We start from the raw sequence: 19,466 nt of genomic DNA, 5'->3' as shown, positions 1-19,466 counted from the left end.
TCCATGTTTGCACGGTAATTATAGGTCCAGAACACTGGCAGGGTAAAAACAGGTTGTTGTGAGAAATTCAGGGAGGGAGTGAGGAAACAGATTAAGGAGAGGGTAAGCTTTCCCTCCCATCCCGTCTCCCCAGGGTGCTTTGCAACAGAGAAATGGCCATTGAGGAGTTACTGCGTGCAAGCCATTCATTGACCTTGCAGGTCTTCTTAGCAATTTATAGCAAAGAACAGTATTTATGCCTGCTTATTCCATGAAGCATTCATGGAGTAATAAATATGTCACAGTCCCAGCAGACACCTTTATGTACTCCAAATATTTAGAGTTCCATTCACAAATAAAGATTGCTAACATAAAGGGCGTGACTCTTCCATTCTAAAGATTTCTGCTTCTTTTTCTTTCCAGAAAGCAAAACTCCTTTCAATGTACTTACAGATTTCATCATTGCTAAAACTGCCTAGTTCCAAGCAATCAGGGACATGCTGTCCTTGCTCAAGAACCATGCTTTGGGCTCTAGCTTGGGGTACTGGTTTCAGACTTGTTCCCATTGGTGCTCTTTTGAATTCCACGTTCTTGGCTGTGTCCTTGTTTTTACCAAAAAACCTTGCCTTGATGTCCTCAAAGCCATCTCGCCAGCCTCTTTTGCCTGCAGCTATCTCATTGATCACTGCTTTGTGAAAGGCACGCACAATTTCCCATGGATGCCTACCCAAGTGGTCAAAAACTTCAAAGCAAAGGAGATGTCTTGTCTTGCGTTCTTCTGGAGACAGGTCCAACTCCAGGATGTGAAAATAGCCAAGCATAAACAGGTCAAGAGTTAAGGCATTGTAATCAATAGGCTTACCATGGACATAAGGCAGGAACTGTTCTGGAGAAGAGATTGCATGTTGGTGACTGAGGTGCCTGGTCTGACGAGATGGTGCAAGAGAGATTATGTCTTTCCAGTGGGCAATCAGATTCTTGATTATGTATCTCTGTTGAACTAGATGGCCAAGCTTGCTTATTTCCTCCGAAGACTTCTGTGTAGGGGCTTGTTGCTTCTTGGCCTCTGACAGAACCTCTGCCAGTCTCAGCTTTCCAGGCTGATGGGCATCTAGAGTCTTCCTAGCCATGAATCTCAAGGAAGGAGTATAAGCGGATTTCTTCCAGTGACTTAGAAAAAGCAGCACAATGCGCTCCTTTCGGAGAGTGCTAGACTCTAATGTAGAGATAGACCCACTCACATCAGAGGAAGCCTCCCCACAGCTGATGCCAGAATCACTGGCATTCTCCAGATCTCCAAATTCACGTTCCTCATAGGCCAATTGTTTCTTCCCCTTGCAGATACATGGAATCATTTGAGGGGTTGTCTCTCCATCAGTCTTGCATTCCCAGGGAACGGCCTTCAACCCTTGGAGCTCAAAAGGTTTGCATTGTCCCAAGAGAACTCGTTTTTCAAAGTTACCCCTCAGATTCCTTACAGAGACACCACACTCCAGGATCTCTCTCTTGGCAGTGCCTCCTGAGCACTCCTTTGACTGGCTTGCCTTGTGAAGTACCTTGGAAGCTGGTTGGTCAAGCCCTTCCCCTTTCTTCATACCATTGATGTTGGTGAGCAGCAAGGACATGCTCTTTACCACTCCAGACATGTGACTGCACCAGGCAGGCAGCTCTTGAGCCTCATCCTCAGAGCCCTGTGGAAGAAGTTGCCTGTTGACAGTGATGTTGATGACTGAAGGGGGCAGGACTGTCTGCAACTCCTCTGTCAGGCGTCCTAGCTCACTCTGATACTCTTGGCACTTCCTCTTCATCTGCAGTTTCTCAATCTGCTTCTCTAAGTACAGGAGATCATCCTCTGTCAGTAGCTCCCCATAGGGCCCCAGGATGGCATTGTACGCCTGGGAGTACTGCCAATCATCCATCTCCACTGCATAGCCTCCTTTGTTCTGGATGCAGAAAGAAAGAAAGAAAGCAAAACACTATGCACATTTGCCACCAGAATTCAAAGATAAGGCAACACCTTGTGTCCCCTTCCCCAGCTTGCTACAAATCAGTAGTCAAGGGAGTGATCCACTGAGTCATAAAATAATAGAAATATGGAGATGGGAGTGATCTCAACTCTCTGACAGAGGCACGAATCCCTTAGTGTTGTCAAAGGACTCAGTACCCTCATCTCCCTGAAGGAGAGATATTCAGTTAGAGGATATTCAATTAGAGGATATTTTTAAGAGATTCTCCAGGCAATTCTCCTCCTTACAGACTAACAGCCCAATCCTAAATAAATTCCCATGTGATGATGGAGTGGCACTGACTACAATCCCAAGGGGGAATTTTGGCTTCTGGAGGTCTCCTTGGCATAATAGGACATTTGTCCCCTTGCCCCTGGATAAGCCCCAGCAGCCACAAAGTGTCAACTTGGACCCATAACAGTGATATTGGTGGCACAAGTCCGAGTTGATCTGTGCAGGTGGCTCGAGCCTGGGAAGAGGGATAGGATATGCAGCACAGGATCAACCCCTCCTACAAAGACAGCCACAATCAAGTAAGCAGAGACTGCACTTCCTTTGAAGTTAGAATTCACTCCATATGCTAGTAAGCACATCAACAAGTGCTAAGTGAACTTTAATCCACTAAAGGTTGTGCCACATTTGTTAATCCTGAAGGTGCCTCCAGGCTGTTGTTTATCCAGACAAAAGGAAAGGTTGGTAACCCACATATCCTCGGAGTCAGTGGGGAGGGTTTACAAATTGGGCAGCCCAGTCCTAACTCCCCATGCAGTGGTGCCAACGTGGTGGCCTGCTGTATTCTGTGGGAGAGTTTTGGCCTCCGGAGGCCTCCTCAGGGTAAGGGAATATTAAGCCCTAGCAGCTTCCATGGGTCAACTCAAACCTGTGCCAGCTCTACAGCTGGCACAATTCAGCGTTATCTCATGAAGGTAGATCAAGCCTGAGAAGGGGGTTAGAATTCAGCCCGTACTGGCACCACTGAACCTGGCCCCTTCTCTGGCCTGATCCGCCCTCTTTTCCACCCCATCTCCTCCCTGTTTTGTCTCCCAGTCCTGTTCCACCCCTCCAAGCCTTCCCTCCAACCCCTGCACTGCTTTTCCTGCTCCATCTAGTGTTTCATGTTTGGCAGTGTAAACAGCCAATAGGATTAGGCTGAGAGGTACTGTGTGATACATTATTTCACTGCTTTCTTTATGGCAACCTAGTGGTCAGGTTGGATTTATGAATGACACTGAATCAAAACCAATTAAGAAAGGATTCGTCTGTCACATGGAGGCACTCCAAGTGAAAGTATGGGAATTGTAATGAAAGGAATTTATAGATCAAACCAATAACTGAAAGGAAGTGAGAGCATGAACTAGGAAAGGCAGTGCAGTGACACCTTTCCTTTTGATAGCTCAGAACAGTACCTTCTTCTCCACTCCTCCTTCACATGCCAGCTGGGCCTGCAATTTCCTCACTATCACCTGCCGCTTCCACTCTGGGATGGGACAACCTCGCTCATCATGAGTAGGCACCAGGGCATCAATATCTGATGTTCCCACTTCGTCCAGCATTGAAAGGAGATTCCTTGGTACCATGGTGTCTGATGGCTCTGTCTTCTCGCTCTGCACAGAGGACACCTGTGTTTGTTACTGACGTTTGCAGCAGTTTAAAGAGCAGTGCCCAAGATCATGCTGGGATTGATCTGCAAACCAATATGTTGCATGTTTTCTCAAGCAGTCCAACACCAAAGTAATCAAGAGACTCTGTGGAGTAGAAAGTTGAGAACTGCTCTTTTGTGGGTTAGTTCCCTTCTGAAAAAAGGATTATATTTTATTTAGTGAACTTTTCAATAGTTCATTAAATAAATTTTATTTTACAATTCTCAAACTGGCTTACAATAAAAGTTTTTTTTTAACATATCACAACACAAAATATAACAAGAGCAGCTAAAAAGCTTTTTAAAGCAAAAATAAAGCAAGCAAGATTGCTCTAAAAAGGAAGAATAAACTGTAAATTTATCTGCTCCAGGAAACACATTTAAAATGATGCAAGAATGCCTTTTGAAACAGAAAATTCTTCAGCTTTCATTTAAATACAGTGAAAGAGAGGGAGCCAATCAAATCTCTCGAGGAAGGGATTCCCAGAATTGTGGTGCCACCTCTGAAAGAGTAGTGCCCTTGTTGCCTCTCAAAAGAAAAGAGGATATTTGGAGGCAATTCCAGGAAATGGTCACATCAAACAAGGAAAAATAGAGCACAGAAGGGGTGTTGCTGGAAGAACCCCAGGAGAGATCTGGGGAGGGCAAAGGGATGTAAGAGAAAGGAAAAAGACATTCCCAATGAGAATATGACATACAGAGTTTGCAAGCAATGCTGTGATTCTAGCCGCCTGTAGAGATTTATTGATCTTCAGCTCAGTTATCAGTGATTTGTTGAATGCAGTGGGTTTCACCATGTTGAAGTTCTTTGAAGCTGGAACAAAGACAAATACAGTACTATCCCAAAGACAGTAGTCCACTGATAGTCCTAAAGATTTCTTGTCTGTGCAGTTGATGATAGGTTAATTTTTCTCTAATGGTGAGATGAAGAAACATAATGTAGACATCCACACTATTAGTTGTGCTAACTGAAGAACATTGCATTTATATACTTATATTTATATATATGCTTTCTCCTCATGATCAGAAGCAATGTAAGAGTCAGGATCCCTAGTCACACATACAGTTGCCATCAAATAGTCTCCGTGCAGACCTTCAGATGATCACTTTCATGTTAAGAGAAGGGACAGTGAGTGCAATTCAGATTTTTCCCCCCTCACCCCTTTACATTCACTGAACATCTGATAATGTCTATTGCCTTTCAGGGGTGCAAAGCATTTATAAATGTTTGGCATTTGGGTTTTGCAAGAAAACTTTACTCACTGGGTGCTTTCTGGAGAGTGCTGTTAATTTCTCCTTTCTGCATGCCTGATGTATGGCTTACATTTACCTGAAGAGGTCTCATTGGCTGCTGGGTCTGAAGATAATAAGCAACGTTTAGAAGTTTCACCCTGAAAACTAAAAGCTACTTTTTGTTTCTCTTTAAAGTTTTTTTTCTTTTTTCTTTTCTTTTCCATTAAAAGTCAAACCAAAGAGCCACATGTTCATGTACTGACAGTAGCATAAGCACCTCCATTAATAGATAAGGGGCTAGTCTGCAATGCAAGCTATCCAGTTTCAACCTTCTGCTATTCCGTGGACATTCCTTATGATGCAAGAGTGTCACATAATTAGGTGACTGGGGGCACAATCCTAACCGGCAGTTATGCTGGTATAGGTGGCCCTGGAGGGTGGCAAATGTGCCGTAAAGCACGTTTGCGCCTCCTTAGGCGGGAGCTGCATCAGCGCATTCAGATGCGCCAACACGCGGACAGAGGCAGAAGCCTCCACTGTGGCTCTTGCGCTGCTGCTTGTGTCGGCGCAAGCGCACTGACATAAGCAGCAAAGGTAGGCGTGGGGGGCGTGGGGGTGGGAGGGGGCGTTACTGGGCGGGGGAGGGTGGGCCTGAGGGCGGGCATGCAGGGAGCCGGGGGCGGGGCTGGGACCCGGTGGTTATGCCGGATCCCAACCCGTCCCCTGGCGAGTGGAGCGGCTTCAAGCCACTCCGCTCTCCTTGGACTTGCGCCATCTCCGGAGGTGGCGCAGGTCCAAGGAGACCCATAGGGGCGTGCAGCCCTTACCCATAGGTAAAGGGAAGAGCTTCCCCTTGCCTGTGGCTGAGCTGCTGCTTGCTGCAATCCCGCATTGGATGCAGTGCAAGCCTCCTGGTTAGCCTGCTCCAGCACGGGTTAGGATTGCGCCCTGGATCTAATAACGTCCAGAGTGTAACAATTACCTGGCCATTCTCCATGCTTGTTGTGGTATCATCACTCAGTATTTGCAGGCCATCTTGTCCAACTGCTGGTATGTGATGTTTACAAGTTGCCTGTGTCCTCTTTTCTATGAGCTTGGCTATTTGGGCTTCTTGATTGTTACAGCCACACTGCTGGTCAACCTGTTTGGGCACAGACAGTGGTAGATGTGTAAAGATATCATTTTGGTTTTATTGCTGAGAATCAAAAGTCATGTTCTTTACGGAAATACCCACAGGAACCTTTAAACAGGAAATGTAATTGTGCAAGTCAGCATTTGTCAACGTTTGTCCTCTGCTGTACCACTTCGCATGGTCCACCTACTGGAAGTAACTGGTGATGATGTCATCACCAGTTATTTCTGGATTGGAAGGCCAGATGCAATACAACAAACACCAGTAAGAGGATCAGGGCACAAAGGAGGGCTTTTTCAAGCATGAAAAATGCACATGCTTGAGTTCTGCCCACCAAGCTGAGCCTCTTATCACTGTATGTTACATTGAATTGCTGAACTCCCTGCCAGGTGGCAGGGGACTAGGGGTCATGAGTGCACCACAAGATGCCATCTCAAGTACCATTGGTGGTACAAGTACAGCTGGTTGAGAAACACTGGTGTAAGTGTTCTTCTGAATGGAAGCATTACACCTGTAGTAGGAAAGTTTCTCAAAGATCTCTTTAGACCTAGACAGCTAGATCAACCGTTGCTTTTAAAAGCAGTATCTGAGAAACAATGTCATCCACCATAGCCTATGGATGATAAAAATAATTCCAAAGAATGCAGAAGCCCTTAGGAGTCATTCTGAACTGACTAAATACAAATACTTCTTGCGCATTTCCATCGTTCTTCTAGTATTGTCCCGTCTAGGTGATCAGAGCATCAAGAAATAAAGATGATACCGAAGCAATCAGCATAAGTAGTACTATTTTATATCTCTGTGTGATAATAAGAAAAGACACAGGGGAAAGCCATGTACGATGTGCAGCAACAACAGCGCAGTAGCAACAGATTCACAAATACCAGAAGGAATTGGAAAATAATAGCTTAATAGCACAGAGTGATACAAAACTAGATAGCAGTTAACAAATTAGCATTTGATAGAAAAGAATCCGGTTGTCTATTTTAGGGCCTGATCCCTTGTTCCAGCTAAGACATACTCCTGCTTAGTTTTCAGTGAGCTGATTGGCATCCTATCAATCAAATAGCCACCCTTTTCCTCTCTCTGTGAATAGTCCTTTTGCATGGATGCTGGACTCATGTTCTGTTTCTTTCCCTTCACACTCAACACAGTCTGCATGCTGTTCAATATCTGGTGTGTGGAACAGCTGTTCTTCTTTCTAGGTTTAGGGAGAGCACATATGGGGGTCTTCTCAGAGGTCTGCCTGCAAGGTGTGTTAAGAAGGACCTTACACTTTCAGTGTGATGTTTTTGTGTTACTGGGCCTTGGACGGGTGTGCTGTTTGCCTTCAATGATTCAGCATTTCCATTGATGTAGTTAACCAGTTGGTTTTTTGTTGACAGCCCCACACATGAGGGTTGTCAATCAAGCCAAGAATTCTTAATTGATTAATAACCTGCATTTTTACTATCTGATTGAGTAATCAATTAAACTGATGTATGTTTGCAGACTAGCAAGACCTCAGTATAGGTTCCTTTTTACATACTGAAGTATGAGATAACTTACAATCTAGTAACCCAAAGCTAACCATTATAGTTAAAAGAACAGGCCATCCTTTTCATTTCTTACTATAGTAATGCCAGACCCAAAATAACTTCAAAAGATACACATGCCTTTAATTCTAAGCCCCGCCATTTAATTCACAAATTATTATAATCTGTACAGTGTCTTTAGCCTAAGCAATTGAAACACACTTCTAATACTGGGGAAATTTGACCAATGAGATTGCAGTTCAGAAAACAAATTTGAAGCAAATTATTCTGGAAAATGGGGATTCAAGACACTCAAATATTCCTGGTGCATATTCCTTGTGCTGAGAAATAGTCCATGAACTGACAGGATAGATTGCAGTCATATCAGCAGAAATCTAATTCTAAAATGCTTTCCCCCACCAGTAGGGGGTGCTTTTCACTCCAGCATTAACTTATCTAGTTTGCTATGACATCACTGGGCATAAGTGACAAGTCAAATTAAGAAACTGTTCAAAGAGATACATACCAATCACACATTTCCTGTCTTTTGCAGAGTCCACTTGAAACACAAGAGGAATGAACACATGCTCCTTTGATTAGATCTAGGCCTTAGGAAGTTCAGAGTTTCATAAGGAACAAGTCAACACTAATAACTAGTCTTGAAAGAAGGAGAAACTAGACTCTTCAGTGCTTCTGTCTAGAGGCAGCCAGAGACTGCATTGTGTGGTAAATGCCAGCAGGAAAAAGGGTGGAGGTCAGGGAGTCACAATTAGCATTGCATTAATATTTGAAGGCTGAGCATCAGGTGGCAGGGCAGCAAAAAGGGGCTGGAGCTATTAGCTGTATGAGACAGATATGGCTGGCTGACTCTGTTCCCCAAACCGCCCTTTCTTTCTTTTCCATTCTTTTACTAAATTGTATAAGCTTTGTATAGAAAAGAAGATAGAACATTCAGCTAAGTTTAGCAGAACCAAAACACGAAGGATGCCTCTTTGGATCAGTTCACACTTGAGTCCATCTTCATGGCCAGTGCTAGAGATCAGCAAGTTCAGGCAAAAGCTGGAAGCCAGAGGCTTCTTAAGTGACTTTCATTCTTCCAAGCAGCCAGTGCAAAACGAGTTGCTGAGACTGAGAGTCAAACCATATGTGACATGGAAGATTTGGGATCTGATCTCATGACTTGAAAGCAAACCAATTTTAAGCCATTTCTGCCCAACTTTGCATATATGCAACAGGGATCAAATGTGTACACCTGGGGGCTGAGCAGAAATAGGTTAAAGCAGATAGAGGAGGGTCCATCAAGCTAATAGTAACTTCATGGAGTACTTTCAGTCAGGAAAACAATTTGGGGGAGAAGAGTAAAAACATCCCATCCCCAGCACTACCCTAATCAAAGTTGGAGCTCCTGGTATCATCATAACAGTAAAAAAGAAAGCTGCGAGATCTGACCATGGAACTCCTGCATCAGATCTGGTTTGGCCCTTATGTACATGAATGACTTCTCTCATCAGAGCAGCCTCCATACATTATATATGGATTTAATGGATTGGAAGGGATGGATTACAAAAGTGCAATTTAACTAAGAGCTAGAATTTAATAATGAACCAGGAGTATAAAGAAGTCAGAACAATTAACTAGGTACAGGGAGAAAGTTATTGCCTGATCCTACTAGCAAAATGAGGCTTTCAAGTGTAATTCCAGAAGGAAGCTTTTCCTCATTTACTGAGAATGTAATTATTACGATTTATTTTGAGACCAGCACAATTGGGGTGAATAACACTATACTCGAATACAAACTATCCTATTATCATGAAATTAAAACATCCCACACACCAACCTCCTTCCTCCAATAGCCAGACTAAGAGCCCAATCTTGAGGTTCCAGCCAGCGATGAGTGTTGCAAAAGGCACTTTCCCACCAACAAGGGACACTCAGCACCAACTGAGAGGTCAGCGCCCATTAGCACTGGGCCTCAGCACCAGAAGGATGCCAATGAAGAGTTCCGGTGTTAAGTAGTATCCTCTCCAATTGGCAGGGAGGCTTTTCCTGGCAGGGGAGGACAGGAAGAGGTAGAAACTGGGTGGGCGAGGAAGGGCCAGCAGGCAGATCAGGACTGGGAGGGGGCAGCAGAAACTGCTGCTGAATCCTATGCCCCTCTGGAGCTGCAGAGCCCAACATGGGCTTCTTTGGTTCTGCACCAGCTCAGGAGATGGAGTAGATTCAAGAAGACCCATTGGGGCTACATGGGGTAAAGGAACCGAGAAGACTCCGGCAGCTGTTCTGGCCTAGTGGGAAATGGCAGCAGTGCCAGCAGCCCTTAGGATTGGGCTGTAACTGTTTTTCTGAAAGATGCTCAGTGGTGAATCTTCAGGCAGTACATGGCCATAATTATGGGGCATACAACAAACATCTGTTTATTATTTTAAAAAATTTCTTGTCTCACCTTTCCCTTCCCAAAAGGAGGTGCTCAAGGCAGCTTAAAAGGAAAATTAAAGCAATAAAACCACAATGAAAGCCAAATAATACAAACATAGCACTAACATAACATAGTAACAGAGGGAACCCAAATACTAGACCATTACACCAATTGAAACTGTGAGAACTAACATTCAAAGGCCTGGCACAAAAAGCAATGTTTTTAACAGGTAGCAAAATGAAAACAGGGAGGGATCCAACTCATTTCTCAGGGCAGGGAATTTGACATATTGGGCAAACAACAGAAAAAGCTTTCTCTGTCATCCTTTCTCTCCCACCCATGCATGACAGACAGTGGCAGAGTGTGTAAGAGGACCTCCTCTAACACACTCAGGGGACAGGCAGTCACATATTGGGGAAGGCGATCCTTCTGTCTTAAGACATTTAGGACTTTAACAGCCCAAACCTGTCCATTTCCCCTCCAGCTGAAGCAGCTGCACCAAAAAGATGTGGGAGGGCCTACAGGAGGTAAGTTTAAAACATTTATACTTATCTCCTGGTAAGCCCTAAGGCTACCTATATTTGGACATATGCCATCACTTTTGGTGGCATATGTCCAAGGAGAGGAAAGGGATGGGTAGCCTCAAAACAGAGAGGATAGGATCCTGCTGTCTCCTTGTCCCCCATTTGTTCCCCCCTCCCTATTCCCCACTCAGTCACCACAGGGTTGGCATGAGGACAAAAGGAGGGAAAGAACCATGTACACCACCCTGAGCTCCTTGGAGGAAGGGTGGTATTAAAATGTGAAAAATAGTCAATTGAGTGAAGTTTTTGATTCTACCCCTTGCAGCAGAGCAACTCAACCCTGGGAGAAGATCTCTTTAAAAATAAGGGCAGTTCATCAGTGAAACCAGTTGTCAAGGAAGATAGTGTTAACTCCTGTTTTGAAGAAATTCAAGATATGACTGGGCAAGCACCAATCAGAGATGCTTTAAAACATGAGCTGTCCTACATCAGGGAACAAAAGTGAACAAACTGAATGACTCTGAACTATTTCTACCTCTAAACAGGAATGAGGGAAGGAGCAAAGACTGCTGTCCCAGAAGCAGGCACTGCTGAGAATGCTGCACAAGATTTGGCACACTGCGTTCTTGTGACTGTCTCCCATGCTGCCGCGCTGGCTGTGAAGACATCACACAAAGACCAGAAGCAAATGGCCTATAATGGAACAAAGCCTATACTTGCAAAGAGGAAACAGGATCAAACCACGTATGTCAAAGGCACTGAAAAGAACATGTAATTCTAGCTGAGGATGTTAGTGAACAAAGCCTGCCTCAGTACAGACAATTGTGTACATTGGAGCTAATTACAGAAAAGGCAGAGAGCAGAACAGAAGAGCTGCATAAGAGCTGCTGAGAAAAACAAATGGCCTCAACCAGGCACCATCATTTTTGCTCACAGTTGGTTGCAATATATGCTTCCTTTCATCCCAACATTATTTACCCATGACGTGGCAATGACACCATACAGGTAGCAAGGCTGTGTAAAAAGATTAGGATATTGATTTTTGTATTTTGTAAAAATTTTGTAAACATTTACACTTTTAATGGAATAGGGCAGTGGTTCCCAAACTTACCATGGTCACAGTGCCCTTCTTTCACAGCAGCATCTTCTTTTTGGCTTTCCCAGGCGCTACCATCTTAGATTGTACAAGATGCTGCATGATGCACATGAGCTTTCATGAAATTTGTGAAAGATCTTGTGTGATCCAAGATGGCAGCATCCAGGAGAGCCATAAGAAGAGGCCACCCAAGACATCCCACAATGCCCTTATGATGCACAATACACGATGATAGGATAAAATTACTTATCATTGCTTTACTTTTGGGAGTTTCTTTCCCTGAAAAATTGGTCACATAGCATACCAGGAAACAATACTGCAAAATTATCTGTTCCTTCTGCTCCTCCAGGTGCATCTCTGAACACTGTGCATGCAGAATGGTGCCCAGAAAAGGAAGAAAAATGTGACAATGAGTATCAAAGTAAAGGTCAGTCCTTATTCAAGGACTGGGGTCAAGGGAGGAACCATTCTAGTCCTGGCCTTGCGCATGGGAAACCTAGGCAACAAACCTAAACACAGTTACCTGGGAGTCAGTTCCAGTTAATTCAATGGAATTTACATCTGAATAAACATGCATAGGCTCATTCTGCTATTTAGTGACATCTTTCATTATTGCTTGTCAAGAGGAATTGGAATGCACATGTCACCGAAGGTCTATATCTCACCACAATTCCTTTGGATTTAAAAGTCTATGGCAGTGACATTTCAACCACTGTGCCCTGGCACATTGGTGTGCTGTGAATGGTTTACAGGTGTACCACAGGAGTTTGGGGAGAGTCATTTATTAGTAGGACCATTAGGGGTGTGAACCCCCTGCCAGCAGTATGGTATGCCTTGTTGATGGGCAAAAAACAGATTGTGTGCCTTAACAATTTGAGTGCCTTGTCAATGCGCCATGTGATGAAAAAGGTTGAAAATCACTGGTCTATGGGTTAATGAACTTCTCCCTCACACACCCCAGGGAAAGGTGCTATGATTAAGCATGTAATGCAAGTTTATAGTTGTGTCATGAAATGACAGTTTTCCACATTAGTACGGTACTGTTAACCTGAGACGGGAACCTGTTCTTCAAGAGGGCCATGTTTCCTCGTTTGATACTACATCTTTCATCAATATTACATTAAGCACTATTGACTTTATTCCACCTGCATGACACAGTCTGCCCTGACACTTAACCAAATAGGCCCCAATGACTATATGAAAAGCACATGCAGCTTGGTTATTTAACCTAAAATGTGTGCTTTCTTCGCTGCAGCTAGAAATCAGCTGGAGCATCACAGCTAAAAATGAATACAGGGTATACATAAAATACATGATCACACGGACCCCAGAGCAAAAATCACATCCCTGAATCTGATGTTTGAAAAGCACACATGGCTGCTTGAACATTTCTATAGTTGTTTCTTTGGTTCCACAGCTCCATTTAGCCACTAATGCAAAAAGCTTTCCTTAGCTCAGCATGTACTAGAAAGCCATTCATAGTACTTCTCACCTATGGCATGAACATGAAACAGACATGATTGAAGCCTGCCATATAAGCTAATTGTTGACTTGGTTTTCATCAGTTGGACAATGATATCCTGTTCTTCAGTGAGTGCTCCTACACTACAAGGGCCTCTGTAATTAGACTGTAAAGACCATATGTCTTTACTATGGAAAGCTCAGAGATGCCAGGTTTCCATGACCATCAATGCAAGCAAAGGCATCTGCCCTCTCTTTGCTCAACCAGGATGATTACATGTGCGTCATATCTGGCTCCCTGTCATGTGCTGCAAAGGGTGCTGGGAATGTCCTGCCTGTCTGTGCCTAGACTCTGAACCCACTGAGAACAGACTCTCTTGCCATGCTAAGCATTGGTTGGGACGTTGGAAAGCCAACACCCTGAAGGACAGTCAGTCTCTCCCTCAGATGAGGAGATATGATACTCTCTCCACTGGGACCTCCAACAGTACTCTGGGACTCCTGCATCACCCCTGGGAGCAGAAACAATGAAAGGCCTTTGCCAAAGCTCAGGCCCAGCAAAAGTAGCACTTACTTGGCTGTCCAAAGCCTACCCTACTCATAAGAAGGAGGAAAACACTGAGACCTACTGAGACCTACTCACTGAAACACTGAGACCTACTCTGGATCATGGTCCTGTTGAGATCCAGGAAGAGGCAGAGCAGCCAGCCCCACTTTTAAGACCATTCTAATGCAACCCAGAAATCAGTGATACAACAGCTCCATGGAGAAACTCCCTTGCCAAATCTTGCAACCCACCCCCCTAACCAACTACTAGACAGTCTCCTATTGCCCCAGGCCTCCCGACTAAGCCCTTGTTTTTACTGCCAGATCTTGATGGCAGTTCCCCAGCTGGTGTCGGTGTCCAGCCCACTACTTTCTCCTGCTGCATGTGTCTTCTTGCACCTCTCAGGGTTGGTGGAAATGAATAAGGAACAGGCCTTGTTAGCTCTTAAGATGTGTGCAGGAGATGCCCAGGACCCTTGTGTCCAAGCCCACATATATACACACCTCTATTTTAATTAGGCAATGCCAGAAAGTGCTCTGGGGAGATGTTTTTCCCCATTAATATTTTAATGGGAAACTGAGTGATGACAGAGGGCTCTGGTTTCAGAGGGACCCATTCCAAATCTCAGGCTGTAGCAAGGATTTACTGTGCTTTGTTCAGTGAAACCCAAGAACTTGATTAGGATTTCAGGACCAGCTTCTCAAGTTAACTGCAGTGCCATTCTGAAGCCCCATTGTGATTCTTTCTGTGCACAGCCTCAGCTGTGGAAACTTGTCGAAATCTAGGTGGTCATTTGAAGAGTCTTATCCAAGAGCACAGTCTGAACTGTGGACCCTCTATCTCACTATCAGTTGCCTACTAATTGCTTTCTAGCATTCATGTCCTAACAGTGGCACAGTCAGCCAGCAGGCCCTGCCACATGCCTGCCCAGTTAACCCAGTGCCAGGGTGTACAGGTGAAAATTTTCCACTTTGCTAATGACAAACCAAAAATAGCTGCAAAAGCAGGAAGGGCACAGATTGGATTCCTTCAGTGTTACCGCAGGGAGCAAGCACCTCACTCCAGCAGTAGCTACTGCGGAAGATTGTGGCAACTCAGCAACACGTTTCTCTAGCCTCTGTTTGATCATGTGGAAGTCGGTGAGGCAGCAGCAATGAGGTCACAGGGACAATGATTAAGTGGGTATGAGGCAGGCAGATGTAAGAATTCTGAAAGGAAGAACTCAAGTCATGATGTGCCTAACAAGATCTTTTTCTGCCAAATAAAGTTAATTACATCACAAAGGTCTCCCCCTCCTTGACTATCATATCCTCCTGCCACTTAGTACTAGGATGTTCCAGTAACAAACAAGCACTCTTTGCAGTCCAACTGCTTACACAAATCCATATTCCAGATATACTGGAAGACTTTTTTTTTAAATCCCTCTGGACCGCTTGTAATATAGAGAGCTGCCCTTTTAAAATATGGAGGCAGATTAGTTCTAAACCATCTATTAATGGCCATCATTTGCTTCTTACTAGTTCCGTCCGCCTTCTGGTACCCAGGCAGACCATCGCTTGTGAAAGTTTAGTCCTTCTGAATTGTCCTTTCAATGGTTATTTCAAATTCTGAACTTTCTCAGTGAAAAACATAAGAAGAGACTTGCTGGATCAGGTCAAAGGTCCATCTAGTCCAGTATGCAGCTTCTCATAGCAGCCTCCAGGGAGCCCGCAAAGAGGAGAGGAAGGCACATTTCTCTCGCAGCTTTGCTCCCCTGCAACTGGTATTCAGAGGCACACAGCTGCTGAACCTAGAGGTACTGACTAGTCCTCATCATGACCAGCAGCCATTGATAGACCTGTCCTCCATGAATTTATCTAATTCCTTTTTACGGTCATCAGTATAGTTTGGATAACTGTAAATTGGATAAATTCATGGAGGACAGGTCTATCAATGACTGCGAGTCATGTGGCAACAAATTCCACAGACTTCGCACAGACTGTGTGAAGAAGTACCTCCTTTTGTCCGTCCTAAATCTCTTGCCAATCAGTTTCACTGATGACCTAGTATTGTGAGAAAGGGAGGTCTCTCTCCACTCTGCATGAATTTATAAATTTAAACATATCCCTCCTGAATTGCCTTTTTTCCAAGCTAAAAAGCCCCAAAAGTGATAGAAAGGGGAATAGGATATTGGCAGCACTGCTACTGCCGCTGCCACCCTCTTCCCGGCCTCAGACTTCCCTCCTGCCTGCCCTGATCCCAGCCCCTCCCCCCATGCTGACTTACCAGCACTGGGGACATGGATGACCCACTGGTTCATGGACCAAGCTGCTTGTTGCTTGTGGCAGCAGCCAGACCTCATGGAATGGTGGGTCACGCTTTGCAATAGTTGTACAGAGCCTTAGAACGCTGCTGGAGAGAGCTGCTGGAATGCTCTTGCCTCATGAACCTTTTAGAATTCTTTGAAAAGGTCAACAGGCATGTGGATGTGGGAGAACCCGTGGACATTATATATCTCGACTTTCAGAAGGCGTTCGACACGGTCCCTCACCAAAGGCTACTAAAAAAACTCCACAGTCAGGGAATTTGAGGGTAGGTCCTCTCCTGGATTGTGAACAGGTTGAAGACCAGGAAACAGAGAGTGGGTGTCAATGTGCAATTTTCACAATGGAGAGAGGTGAAAAGTGGTATGCCCCAAGGATCTGTCCTGGGACCGGTGCTCTTCATAAATGACCTGGAGACAGGATTGAGCAGTGAGGTGGCTAAGTTTGCAGATGACACTAAATTTTTCCGAGTGGTGAAGACCAGAAGTGATTGTGAGGAGCTCCAGAAGGATATCTCCAAAATGGCAGAATGGACAGCAAAATGGCAGATGTGCTTCAATGTAGGTAAGTGTAAAGTCATGCACATTGGGCTAAAAATCAAAACTTCACATATAGGCTGATGGGTTCTGAGCTGTCTGTGACAGATCAGGAGAGAGATCTTGGGGTGGTGGTGGACAGGTCGATGGAAGTGTTGACCTAATGTGCGGCAGCAGTAAAGAAGGCCAGTTCTATGCTTGGGATCATTAGAAAAGGTATTGAGAACAAAACAGCTAATATTATAATGCCATTGTACAAATCGATGGCAAGGCAACACCTGGAGTATTGTGTTCAGTTCTGGTCGCCACATCTCAAAAAGGACATAGTGGAAATGGAAAAGGTGCAAAAGAGAGCGACTAAGATGATTACTGGGCTGGAGCACCTTCCTTATGAGGAAAGGCTACGGCATTTGAGCCTCTTCAGCCTAGAAAAGAGGCACCTGAGGGGGGACATAATTGAAACATACATAATTATGCATGGGAAGGATAGAGAGATGCTCTTTACACTCTCCCATAACACCAGAACCAGGGGATATCCACTAAAATTGAGTGTTGAGAGAGTTAGGACAGACAAAATAAAATATTTCTTTACTCAGTGTGTGGTTGGTCGGTGGAACCCCTTGCCACAGGATGTGAGAGCCAGGGTGGTGTAGTGGTTTGGAAGGTAGACTTAGACCTGGAAGATCCAGGTTCATATCCCCCCTCAGCCATGTAGCTTCCTGGGTGACCTCGGGCCAGTCACTTTATCTTAGCCTCACCTACCTCACAGGGTTGTTGTGAGGACAAAAGGAGGGGAGAAGCTGTGTACACTGCCCTGAACTCTTTTGAGGAAGGGCGGTATAAAAATGTGAAGAAAAAAAAAATTAATGTGGTGACAGCATCTGGCCTGGATGCCTTTAAAAGGGGATTGGACAAATTTCTGGAGGAAAAATCCATTACAGGTTACAAGCCATGATGTGTATGTGCAGCCTCCTGATATTAGAAATGGGCTATGTCAGATGCAAGGGAGGGCACCAGGATGAGGTCTCTTGTTAACTGGTGTGCTCCCTGGGGCATTTGGTGGGCCGCTGTGAGATACAGGAAGCTGGACTAGATGGGCCTATGGCCTGATCCAGTGGGGCTGTTCTTATGTTCTTAACGCTAATTCTGGCACCATAAGGCCCTATTAGGACTAGGCTGTCAATCTGTACTTTCAGTGGTTTACAAAGATTAAAATATCAAAACATAATGTTTAAATTACTAGGTGCTCTGCCTCCTGCAGGTACCGTGCACACTGCCTGTGTCCATTGTATTCTGCCAGCTCCCATGCAGTGTAACCATCCCCATCGCAGGCTCTTGGATCTACTTGGTGGGAGAGCAGCATTTGGCAGCACTGGAAAAAACAAAGAAACAAACAATGCCATTCTGATCAATACAACCCATTTGTATGTATGTATGTCAGGGAATCACATATGCACTAGGAACTCGCAACAGAGGGATGCGAGTTCCGCTATCACAAATAAAGGTTTGGGCAGTAACAGAGTTCTGTGCAGCTTCCCAATCTCATGTCCCAATCTCATGTTTTGTGTCATGATATCACCAGTTACCTTCAGGTGCCCATTCTTTGCTGCATCATGGAGAGGGGTTCCTGCCCAGTAGTCTAACACTACCTCAGCACCCATAAGAAGCAGCCTGTCCACAATGGCAGCATGTCCCCCTCTGGCAGCAAAATGGAGTGCAGTGGCGCCTTCCTCATCCTGAGCGGCAAGGCTGATGTCAGTGAAGGTTACCTACACAGAAGAAAAAAGATGTGTGTGTTATTGCAGAAATGAAGACTGCCTTTCTGTGATGAAGATAACCTATCTTTCGCCTTTGTGTCATGGCTGCTTTTCTTAATTCTTGTGGCTGGCTGATAACACAGGCCTACAAAATTGAGGGTCATAAAAGTTTTTCCCAAACTTTATGGTGGTTTGATATGCATTTGGGTGCTGATTCCAAAAATGGCATCCGTTTTGCCCTATCACATTTAGTTTTGGAGATATAGTATAGTATAGAGATATAGTATAGTGAATGGTTCAAGCAGCTTCCTCATGAGGAAGCCATGGTGTAGGCTTCCTCATGAGGAAGATTTTAAAAAGCCTACACCATGGCTTCCTCATGAGGAAGCTGCTCGAACCATTCACTAATGAGGCTATACCAGGGGTGTCAAACATAAGGCCCGGGGCCAGATGCAGCCCACGGAAGCTTTTTATCAGGCTCTCAGCTGCTGAGCAGTGCTGAGGTGTTACTACTAAAAGGGCAGACCCCACGAAAATTGGGTTCTCCCATATCTTGAAATATGATAAAGATTTGTGTGTTTTCTCTTCTGTCATTTGTAGTTAATGAATTCCTAAGTGAGAAAAAGTGCTTATTTTTGGTTATGAGTTGTTTAATGACATCACTTCCTGCCTAATGACATCACTTCCAACCCTCAGCAGGTATCATGAATGCCATTCGGCCCTCGGTATGAAATGAGTTTGACACCATGGGCTATACTATATCTCCAAAACTAGACGTGATAGGGTAAAACGGATGCCATTTTTGGAATCAGCACCACAAATATACCCAGGAATTGGTGTAACGTTTAAGAAAGCAAAATGTGTGTTGGCCTGTGTAACCAGCCACAAGAAATAAGGCCAAGTCACAAGGCCAATGTGAAGAGCCAATTTTTGCTCATAGCTAACTTTTCCTTCCTCTTTGTCCAGGTTTTGCCATACTCACAGAGATGGATTACCTGCTTCATTTGCTACAGGGCCGAGATGCAGTCTGGTTCACTGTAACTTAATCCAAATATAGATTTGCCATATATAAAATACAGTTCGGATTCTTGGAAGAGTGATCAAGGGCCCATTCTTATGATCAATCCAGCACAGTGTGACTGAGATAAAAAAAAAACCTCTCCCAGTGCATACTAAGCTGACCGCATGCACTCACTGCCATGCAATGAGTTCATCTTTTGGCAAAGAAACAGGTGCACACAACCAACTCATCCTCTGGGAAATGCTAAAAGTCAACATGAACCGGCTTTGTTCCACACTGCCATATGCAAAAGTGGTTGTGAG

The 19,466-nt window shown here is 44.6% G+C and overlaps 1 protein-coding gene across 1 annotated transcript in view; it reads right to left on the bottom strand.

Moving 5' to 3' along the window:
- Positions 1–344: 344 nt before the first annotated feature.
- The window catches only part of ESPNL (espin like), a 46,038-nt gene continuing 26,916 nt past the window's right edge, over positions 345–19,466 (bottom strand). The window contains exons 4-10 of the mRNA XM_066621489.1: positions 17,973–18,155; positions 17,627–17,758; positions 5,834–5,998; positions 4,888–4,981; positions 4,353–4,438; positions 3,392–3,589; positions 345–1,922 (exon numbers count right to left, since the gene is read on the bottom strand). Of these exons, the coding sequence (XP_066477586.1) occupies positions 345–1,922; positions 3,392–3,589; positions 4,353–4,438; positions 4,888–4,981; positions 5,834–5,998; positions 17,627–17,758; positions 17,973–18,155 (2,436 nt within the window). The remainder of the gene's footprint in view (positions 1,923–3,391; positions 3,590–4,352; positions 4,439–4,887; positions 4,982–5,833; positions 5,999–17,626; positions 17,759–17,972; positions 18,156–19,466) is intronic.

The sequence above is a fragment of the Tiliqua scincoides genome, chromosome 3 (assembly GCF_035046505.1).
Source record: "Tiliqua scincoides isolate rTilSci1 chromosome 3, rTilSci1.hap2, whole genome shotgun sequence".
NCBI lineage: Eukaryota > Metazoa > Chordata > Lepidosauria > Squamata > Scincidae > Tiliqua > Tiliqua scincoides.
This window is presented reverse-complemented; position numbering and strand designations above follow the sequence as displayed.